This window comes from Cynoglossus semilaevis, unplaced genomic scaffold, assembly GCF_000523025.1.
Source record: "Cynoglossus semilaevis isolate Cse_v1.0 unplaced genomic scaffold, Cse_v1.0 scaffold1382, whole genome shotgun sequence".
Taxonomy (NCBI): Eukaryota; Metazoa; Chordata; class Actinopteri; order Pleuronectiformes; family Cynoglossidae; genus Cynoglossus; species Cynoglossus semilaevis.
The window spans coordinates 149,360-159,544 of record NW_007585126.1 but is presented as its reverse complement, the minus strand read 5'-3'; the positions used below and the strand labels follow the sequence as shown (position 1 = coordinate 159,544).

Genomic DNA, 10,185 nt, shown 5'->3' with positions numbered 1-10,185 from the left:
AGCTCCATCTACAGTTGTCATGGAAAGATGAAGCTGAAGGAAGATGAAGGAAGATGAAGGCAGCAACCTGCTGCCAAACTGTCTGACAAAGGTAAGATCATTTTAAAGATGAATCTGCTGCCCCCTTGTGTTCTCACACAGTATTGTCCACCTCGTCTTCTGTAAACATTTTCCTCTGTGGTGTCCTCCTTTTATTTCACCAGTAGGGGTGCACTATGGACAGTTAGCCAGTCCATCGTAAGGCAACACATAAAAACACTTACTTTCATATCTATGTACAATTTAGAGTATTCGAAGAGGAGAGAAGAGGCGAGGACAGAAAGAAAAAAAGTGGAGCAGAAAGAAAGACACACGTTTTTTATTATTTAGAGCGGAACATAGAAGTGTCTGTTGCAGTTGCAGAGGGACAGTGGGACTGCAGTCCGGCATATATTAGGGCTCGTGTGGGAACTACATGTTCTAATTATGCTGGGGCATTTAACATCAATAACATCTGCTCGTTGTGTGAGAGACTTTTGCGCTGCTCTCAGTCAAACTAAGAGGTTTATAAGCTTTCGGCCGGACGAAAGTCTTCGCAGATTTATTACACAGAACACGGAGACGGTCGGAGAGCAGAGTCTCACACCTGAAATCAAACTCAGACTTTTTACCCCAAACTGCAGGTTTTGGCGAGAAAAGCCAGAACTCTGGCCTTTTGCTGACCCCTACTGGGCCATATACTGGCCTGGAGGACAGGCTCTGTCCAGGTATGATGTCAAAGATCCATTGTCCCATCTGCTGAGGTACTCGGTTTGAATGTAATATAAATATGAATGCATGTTTGCCATACCCCGGTGTTTATTCAGGAACATGTTTCCTCTATGAGACACACCATGTCTTCTCAACTCTCTTTTATCCCGAACGTGGGAAAAAAATATTTGTCTCCAAATCCTAAGACTCTACTAACATGACATGGTCTTTCACTGAGTCATAGAGGTATTAGATGGTATACCTAAAAACACGCAGCTCTGTTGCCTAGTTTATGTGTGTTGTCTAGAAGTTTTGTAAATGTCTTTGGTGCATTTTAGCACATTTTACAGAAACTTAACACTAACTGTGTGCATATCTGTGTCCTACCTATCTGTGTGCATAGTATATGTATAAATATATATGTGTGTGTGTGTGTGTATGCATATTTATAACCTATATACTGTGTATAAATATATTACTAATATCTATATTATCTAATATTCTATTCTATGTGTATAGTAGCTCTTAGTAATAATAGTTGTATAAATCTGGTCGACATCATACACTAATATATCTGCTGCCTACATACTGTAGCTGACTGTTTATCTAATTTAATTCTTTAATTACTCAACTACTTATACTGTTCATATATTTTTTAACTATTATACACCTGTTCAAGGTATATAATATATACCATTGTTATGTATAAGTATGTGAATATATAACAATAGTTAACAATGGTATAATTGAAATATAATAATAATTACTTATAATAATAATTACTAATTGTTTTTACTTTTGTTTTGGTGCTGTACCACTGTTGCAGCCTAAATTTCCAGAAGGGAACTCCCGAGGGATTAATAAAGTGCTATCTATCTATCAAACTGTTTCCATTATAGAGTCTTAGGCCATCTCTTCTTGTGCCAGTATTCAGTGTTACATATTTGTACATTGAGTTATAGTTATGAGTTATTGATTTTAATTTGCAATGTTGTACAACCCTGCTGTGGAAATCACAGTGGCCAGTGGAGACGAGAATTAAATAGTTAAGACACAGAAGTTTTACAGGACATAAGAAATCTGTAGAAGTGGTCTCTGTCTAACAAGGAGACATAAGGGAATACTCATGGCTCTGCTATGCAGTGAGAAAGAGAACGCTTGGCGAGATCTGGGTGGGAGGAAGAACAGAGTTAACAGTGATTGATATACTTTAGGTCAGGGTTCAAGGGTGTACATGCAGGGGGGAAAGGGTTTTGTGCTTTCAGGGTGTTGTATAGAGAGATTTTGCTTTTTACAACCCTTCTTCAGTGCATATTATTTAGAACCACAGTTGTGACATTGAAGTTGAGTTACAGCCAGGCGTATACAAATAATTACAACAATTCACAAAGCGTTTAATAAAGTAGGAAGTGTTTCACAGTTGAGTCTAACAGAAATGTAAATCATGTGAATTGATGCAGATACTTTGTTTCTGTTTTAGGTTTCTTTTGGATAATCCTGGAGTCTGTCAAGGTAAAAAGGTCCTGGATTTGGGAAGTGGCTGTGGGGCATCAGCAATCGCAGCCAAACTCTCAGGAGCTGCTCATGTTGTTGCAAATGACATTGACACAGGTTTGCATAACTTTATATGTTCCTCCTTCCTTCTTATATCTACATTGTGATGTTGCTTTAACACCAACCATTATGTCTTTCAAAATCTCTTCTGAGGTCTTCCTCTTCTCCTGTTTCCCGGCTACTCAACCATCTCCAAACTGCTCCATCCTAAGTGTCCCTTTGATCTACTCATTTCTAATCCTGTCCATCGTGGACTCATCATCTTCGACCTCCAACATTTTGTCTATTAAACAGAGCAACTGTCTCTAAACAAAACATCATAGCAGGTCTCACTACTGTCTTATAAACATTCACTTTCAAAGGTTTGCATAACTTCATATAGATGTCATATTTTACATTTAATCAGGACTTTGTTATAACTTATAGATATTGAAGGAGATGGATGCCAAAGGAGACGTGGCCAATATAGAGGCAGCTCAATGACAATAGTTTAATAGTGCAATTTAAACACCATGGAAAATACTTGTGGATATTCTCAGTCGTCCAGGTCTTCATAATAATCTCAAAAGCAGTTTTTAATGTAGGCAACTGGACCCACCTCAAGTAACCACAACCACAACTGTTCAGGGGGGAGGACCGAACCTTTGATGATCAAAAGGTGCGCATTCTAACCAGAGAGGACAGATGGTTTGAGAGACGGGTGAAGGAAGCCATCCATGTCAAATTAAAAAGACCATCTTTGAATAAAGAAAGGGGCCTCAGACACTGAGGCCCCTTCCTTGTAGGTGGTTGACTTATCACCCACCTACAATGCCTTAGTTCTCTCCCCAGGAAGTACAGACGTAATTCACACCTTGATTCATGTAACACCAACGACCCCCACCCAGGGGGCAGGGAGGTGAAACAACTCACATTACCATTTAACTGTCATATTATTCGGGCCCATGGCCACCTTCCTCGACACTGCACCTCCCCTTTGGGTAGATAGCTGGAAACTCCCCACCAGGACAGTACTGGTGATGTCTGTTTAACTTAGTTGAGATAAGTCCAGTTGCCTTCTTTAAAAACTGCTTTTGAGAACATGGAAATGTTCCTAATCGATCAAATTGAGCACCTACAAGCAGAAACTGCAAAGATTTCAAAGAAGTCAGACAGTGGAATCCTTTTCTAACCTCTACCCCTCCCCCAGCATACTCTGGTGCTGTGGGGTTTTTTTTTTAAAGGACAGTGAACTCCTTGTCCATGTGACATTGTGACACACACCACTGCACACAAAGAAATGTGACCTCTGCATTTAACCCATCCCCAAAGTGAACAGTGGGCAGCAGTGTGTGGGGACGGTGCCATGCTCAGAGCACCTTAGTGGTAACTTGGCAGCTGGTGGATTCGAACCTGCAACCAAGTCCGCTTCCTTAACCACTAAGCCACCACTGCCCCAGCGTTGAAAAGTTAAAAAATAATTCGCTATAGTTCTAACTGTACTTTACTGTCAGTTGCAGCAGTTGTGACCCACATCAACAGTGAACTGAATGGCCTGGAGCCACCCATCTGTGTGACTGAAAACATGATTGATTCAGAGCCAGAGGACTTTGACTTAATCCTTCTGGGTGACATGTTCTATGACGAGGTCCTTGCCACAACACTTCATAGCTGGTTGGATCGCTGCATCAAAGCCCACAACACTGAAGTCCTGATTGGAGATCCTGGAAGGGCCCAGCTTGAGGGACACGACATCAGACGGCATCTGAATCAGCGAGCGAAGTTTGAGCTGCCCGCGTCGGTCAGGGAGGAAAATTATGGTCTGACCTGCTGCAGTGTCTGGTCCTATCATCCTGAACTCTGACAACAGAAGGAACACCTATTGGTGCTTTTAATAAATCCCTTTATGTGTACACAGTGTCTTAGGTTCGATTACCAGGTTTCACTGGATATTTGTATTGCACACTTACCAATGACAGGAAAGTCTGGTAAATATCATATACACATTTCACTAATCAGAGATTCTTCTATAGTCCTGATTTCAAAAAAGGGAAAAGTCTAAATATTATAAATGACCTACAACCGACTCAGGCTGATTCCAGAAACAAGTCACAGTTGGGCAGTAAGGCAATCGCTGTGGCAGTATTCCCCATTACTCTCCATTGTTAATCCAGGTGGCAGCAAAATGCCTCTTATTTTTGCAGTTAGCTGTTGTTTCACAATTTGCACAGCTCACTTTAACAATATCATCATCAACTCTAAAACCCATTTATATTATCAAGATAACATTTAATATCATAAATCCCTTATTTCTCCTTATTTGTCACACAATGGGGACATTCACAGTGTGAGTCTTCCACAGCAACCAACACAAGCAGCCATAGTCTGAATAGCATGTGAAGCTATGTGTGACAACATTTAATAGCTTAGCTTGTGAGAAAAGTTGATTAATACAATAACATTTTCTTCACTAATCTTCACTCTTTTATGTCTGGATGAAATGACCTCCAATCAGCTTCCACCACACTTGCATAAATTTAGATTTCAACAAAGGAATGCAATTTTGTTTTAAACAAACAGAGTCAAGGTGGGATATTGTAAAACAGAATCCAATGAAATTAGGTTTAATCATGACATTCAAAATTACAGTGGTATTGTTACAGAGGATATGCCAAATACTATTTGGTCAACCTAAAATCTAACTGTAAACACTGTACTTAAAGCAGAAAGTCAACATTATAACTTAATTTTGATTAATCCCAACAGTCTAGGAAATATAAAGAGTACTTGGCTAGAGGTTTAAGGATGGGAGTTTAGTGAGCAGTGGGAACCCGCCTCAACCCTGTCACATTGACTTCTGTAATCCCATTGTCGTGGAAAAATTCTTCTGTTCCACTGGTTCTTTAACTACATATCACTTTAGAAGGAAATCTTATCTGTAATAAACTTCTTGAGTCGTGGAAAGGTTACAAAGTTTTATTCTGCAGAGAAAAGAAAGCTGAGACGTCGTCGTTGAGCAGGTCCCTCGAAGATCTTCTCTGGACACATTTTGCATAAGTTTTTATACCCTTGATGCGTCCTGTTTTCTACAGGTCCTGTTTTCTGCGAATTAGACATCTGGCATGCATACTTAGAAATTTGCAGGTTTCGATAGAAACAGAATATATGTAAATTTAGACATTGAAGTAGAGCGCCCATGATAGATTCGCAGAAGGCAGGACGTGCAGTCTCTTCTCTGAACAGCACCAGCAGAGCACATTTGATTTTGCAGCTGTCAGCAGATACGTGCAGTTTCACAAGCAGTTTCCTGTTGCAGTCACATACATTTATCATAAGCATACAACATTATAAACTTTATCATTAATTTTACCATTACACCATTGTAACACCTCGCAGTAAAAATGGTGTTTTGGCAAATTTGTCAGCAGTCACCTTGGAATAAGCCCCAGGGCGCAGGTCTTACACAGACCCAAACGCTTGTCTGTACGACAGCGCCTGTTGCAATGTAGTGCAAGTTTCATTTTTAGTGTGCTTGATAGATTTGTGTGTGCGTACCATAATATGAGTGCAAATTGACCTTTGTACAATCGCCACCTGTGAGATTATCTGGCCAACAGAAACTCAGAAACAGGGAGTATTTGGATACAATTGTCAAGGTCTTACAGGAACCGAAGAAAAGATAATGAATATTCCCATCACTGGCTAGCACATGTAAGGTCAGGCTGGTCGTTTCAGTGTTTTTCCACTGACTACGTGAAAGTTTCAGTACAAGTCAAATAGTGGATGATAGCACAGTAATACATTTTGATTTTTTGACAAAATCATTAAAGTGATACAAACAGCTTAATATCAGAGGATTTTGAGCAAACAGATCCCTCAACAATAAAACAGTCCATAAAAATTAAACCATTAATACACAAAATACAAGATAAAAAATATAAAAGTAGTATAAAAAACATGCAAATATGCCTGCAATGCAGAGGAAAATCATAAAATGACAATATGTCATATGTGTGGAACTTTGCCCAAAACGTTGAAGCAAATATGTTGAAAAGTAAAAAAATATTGCTTAAAATCACAGTATAAAGAAGGTAAACAGTGTTATTAAAGTTATGTATTTGATAGCTGTGCTGTCTTCATGTACTTGTTTGATGAAACATCTGGACGACGAGCACACAGTGCATTGTTCATTTTTCCATGGTGAATACTTGATCTGTGAAAAGAAAGAAAGTTTCAATTACTCTACTCAATTAAAATAAGACAAGCTGGGGAAAAAAAATGCGAAGGGAAAGTTGGTCTGTGTTGTGGCCCTCTGCCACCCCGGATTCGTTGATCGATCTCAAACGGTATTTACTAAGAACTTTCATAAAGTACAAAGAAAAGATAAAAGTTGTTGCTCGAGTTCGCCTGTGCACAGGGAGGATCCAACGGAGAGTCAGAAGACTAACTGCTGAATTCTGCCCCTTCACAAGATCAGGCTCTTTTTATTAGCAGACCCTCGCCCAAAATACACAGATGTTGCACGTCAGATTGACATCCTGTTTGTTACCATATTTGATAAACGATCTTATTGTTCTTTGTTTTCCACGCTCACACTGGCTTCAACTCAGGACCTGGTTATTGTCACGTACACCTCCTGAGCTTCTGCCACAAGGTCAAGGCCTATCCTGTCGCATCAGATGTTTCACTACACAACCTGAGTTTAACTTAATTCCTGTTTCAGAGTGTCTGTGTATTTTATATTGCAGGATCCAAGCAGCATGCTTATATTTTAGTCAGGTTATATGTTTTAGCGCATCTCTTATGATCTTTTAAAACATGATTATATATGTTGCATACGTCTATAAAATATGAACCCATGAATACATTTCATCCACATCTGTCAGTCATGTCTGAGGGTATCCACTGATAGAACTCACTGAGATGATGAATTAACAACCTTAAGATTAAGAGTTTGCTCTACTATACTTTTATCCTGATCAGTTCTGGACTCATTTGAAATACATTACTAGTTTGGATACATACTCAATTAAAGCATGTAATGGATGTAATATTAGTTCTCTGAACAGTAAGTACGATGTTCCAAACTATACAGGTTAAATCCAAATGTACACTATCTAAATTGTTTTGCAACACTATTTTTAGACAGAGCTGACCTTTAAAGTAAAGAAAATACACTTTGTTCCTTTGGGGGATATTTGGAAATGGTGTATCATTACAGGCTCTGTGATGTGACAATTAAAAAAGCCAATCAAGTTGGTCAAATTTGCCTTGTTTGATTTTTACCAAAATGATTAGTTTGCCATCTCACACGATACTCACAAATTATTATTATATAATATTACATGATTATATTATATATTCTATTTATTCTATTATTATGTTATATTATATAAACCTCACATATGTATTACTACTTATATACTACTTACATATTTATTAACACTATCAAAGCCAATACTCACAAATACAAAATAGATTTATATATCAAAGCCCAAAATTTGGGTTATAAGCTAAGGAGAAGTTAATGTATTCAAAATAGTTTTGTCAGAGAAATGTTGATTGCAAACAAGTTGCTGATTAATGTACCTTTACCATTGGTATAATTGAGATTCATTTCATTTCATTGATAATTCTAGTTAGTAAAAAAAAACCCTCCTGATTTCAATGTATGTTTCTTCATAACATTTAGGGCCAGACCGTAAAAGTTACCTGGAATGTTGTCAGTAGCCTCCTCTCTTCTTGTTTGGAAGTCGAAGCCGTTTCTGTGTTTCGTGTCCCCCGTTTTCTGCGATCCATTGTAACAATATGGGTTTTGACCATCTCGTTGCCTTTTTGCCCCTTACGGTCAAGTATTTGTCTGGAGGGACAAATGACATCTTCTTTTGCTTCTTTTCTTCAGGTTTCATTGGTGCTTTGTGATTTGGTGCTTTTTTAACATTGGTTGGTATAAAATCTTTTCTCCATCTATCCTGAACCTTTTCTTTGGCTGAATATTTAGCAGGAGAAACACTAGAGGTCGTCGTCTTGGGGGGACTGAGATTGACAGTAAGAGACTCAGGAGGCAGAAACCTATTATTACAAAATGACTTTTCTTTCTGTGAACCATAAAGCATAAGCATAATTTCCAAGCCAGATGCTTTTTTTGTTGAATCGTCCTTGCATTCCAATTGTGGGATGACAGACTTTGTATCTCTGCGTATTGTGGATTTCTTTGAAAAAGGAGACATTTCATCACTATTTGTTGCCTTTCGCTTTATCACAGGGCTTTGTCCTTGAAAACTGATTGTTACCTTGAGGTCAGAAGTAATACTTCCCATATCTGAAGGTTCTAATATATCTTTTGGGCGATTGGCTTCCCCCTCCTTCTCCAGCCTTTCAAGGTCACAGCTGGGAATGCTTTGCAGTTCTTCAGAACTTGTGGCTGAAATTTCTGAGTCATCTTTTTTTACTGATTCTTGTTGTTCCTGCACACACTCTTCATTAATGCAAGGGCTGGGGATCTGCTTAAAATCACTAGGACAGTCTGAGATGTCATCTGCAGTTTTTGTCACATCTGCGATGCTTGGCCGGTTTTCTTCTTCATTGCCATTAGAGCAGGTCTTTGGCTCCTCGGAGGAGTGTGGGAAGGGGTTCTCATCATCTTGAGTTTTCTGATCACAGATTTCGTTGGCTGGACTAGTACAATGCTGTATCTCATTATTACTACTGACATTATTTAAAGCATTTAACTCATTGTCTGTCACAGAAGAAGAGGGTTCACTGTCATGCAGACTTGGTTTTGAGTTTATATCGTCTGTCTTCTCTTCTCTATCAACGGTTGTTTCATTTTTCACCGTCTGACTTAGCTCTTTCTTGCAGTTGCATTTCTCTATCATTTTTGACCCACATACTTTTTCTAACCATGCTATAAGGCAGCAAAGCCCTTGTGCTTTGGAAACAGTTTTCTGTTTTGGTTTTGTTACTTTGACAATGTCATCGTTACATATTTCATCCTGCACAGAAGTGTCTGATTTCTCTTCCTCTACAGATGCTTTCTCTACCGTCTCTCCCAGACTCTCATTTGTAATTGGAGCCTTACTATAGACTAACTCGGCGATAGCTTTAGCCTCACTAGGGGGCAAAACTTTGATTTCAAAAGAGTAATACGGATCACTTGGTTCAACAGCATCTGTGTCATCAGCACGGGGTGAAGGTGTCGATGTAGTTGTCACATCAGAGTCTTGTTTTCCTTCCACAAGGTCGATATGTCTTGGCTGTGTCTGCTCAAACTCTTTGTCAAAATCCTCACTGCTGTTTGTCCCATCCATTACATCCAACTTGGTGTCACTCTCCTTTAGGACGAATTGACACCTTAATGAATATGGATAGCCAAACTCCTTATCAATGTCATCTAAATTCTCATTAATGTTTAACCACGATGAGGTGTACGGTGGTTCTCTGTAGACATCACCATCTTTGAGAACTTGAACATTTTGGATTTGATTCATCTGACTTTGTTCCAGTTCTGTTAGTATTACCTGGCCTGCTGTTAACTCTTTCTTACAGAAGATGTAAGGAAGAAGAAACAGTTTTGTGTAACAAGCTGACTTGAGCTCACCCAAAACTGTATTAACATCGTAAAGCCTAGTGATCTTTTGAACTGTACTTGCGCACGAATCATTATTTTGCTCTTGTACATCTGCCTGTTGTTTCTCATACTTCTGAATCAAGTCCTTTAAGTTGTCGAGTGTCCATGGATGTTTTTGTGCTGAGGACAGGTCAGGTGCACTGGCCTTGCGCCCTGTTGCCAAGTCACTTTTTGGTGTGTCACTGTTCAGTTCTGTTCTTTCTGACACGTGAGACATTTGTGATGTTTGACTGTCAGCTACATTAGCCAGATGGATTTGAGAGTCTTGAGGCCCGGGTGATTTTAAGGTAGAC

The 10,185-nt window shown here is 39.1% G+C and overlaps 3 protein-coding genes across 5 annotated transcripts in view; 1 reads left to right on the top strand and 2 right to left on the bottom strand.

Annotated features, from left to right (window-relative positions):
• The first annotated feature begins 312 nt into the window (after positions 1 to 312).
• etfbkmt (electron transfer flavoprotein subunit beta lysine methyltransferase) lies at positions 313 to 5,508 on the top strand. Of its 3 annotated transcripts, none has more exons than XM_025053806.1 (3): positions 313 to 782; positions 2,210 to 2,340; positions 3,783 to 5,508. In XM_025053806.1, the coding sequence occupies exons 1-3, from the start codon at positions 466 to 468 to the stop codon at positions 4,124 to 4,126; spliced, it is 792 nt and encodes a 263-aa protein (XP_024909574.1). In that variant the 5' UTR covers positions 313 to 465; the 3' UTR covers positions 4,127 to 5,508. The 3 variants fall into 3 exon arrangements, with proteins under 3 accessions (XP_024909574.1, XP_024909573.1, XP_008335738.1); XM_025053805.1 differs by having other exon boundaries at positions 334 to 782; positions 3,777 to 5,508; XM_008337516.3 differs by having other exon boundaries at positions 344 to 746; positions 3,777 to 5,508.
• Positions 5,225 to 10,179, bottom strand: amn1 (antagonist of mitotic exit network 1 homolog (S. cerevisiae)). Its single transcript, XM_008337513.3, has 2 exons — positions 7,975 to 10,179; positions 5,225 to 6,475 (listed from the first exon to the last, which is right to left on the bottom strand). The coding sequence occupies exon 1, from the start codon at positions 10,107 to 10,109 to the stop codon at positions 7,986 to 7,988; it is 2,124 nt and encodes a 707-aa protein (XP_008335735.1). The 5' UTR covers positions 10,110 to 10,179; the 3' UTR covers positions 5,225 to 6,475; positions 7,975 to 7,985.
• The window catches only part of LOC103398788 (uncharacterized), a 6,436-nt gene continuing 6,380 nt past the window's right edge, over positions 10,130 to 10,185 (bottom strand). The window contains exon 3 of the mRNA XM_008337524.3: positions 10,130 to 10,156. Coding sequence (XP_008335746.2) covers positions 10,130 to 10,156 — 27 coding nt within the window. The remainder of the gene's footprint in view (positions 10,157 to 10,185) is intronic.

Bases quoted from the DNA above. Each gene is read 5' to 3' on its own strand.
- etfbkmt (XM_025053805.1), top strand. From the start codon at position 466: ATGCTGGGGCATTTAACATCAATAACATCTGCTCGTTGTGTGAGAGAC. The intron at 783-2,209 runs GTACTCGGTTTG...TTTCTGTTTTAG, and splicing joins CCATTGTCCCATCTGCTGAG to GTTTCTTTTGGATAATCCTG. The intron at 2,341-3,776 runs GTTTGCATAACT...CTTTACTGTCAG, and splicing joins TGCAAATGACATTGACACAG to TTGCAGCAGTTGTGACCCAC.
- amn1 (XM_008337513.3), bottom strand. From the start codon at position 10,109: ATGTCTCACGTGTCAGAAAGAACAGAACTGAACAGTGACACACCAAAA.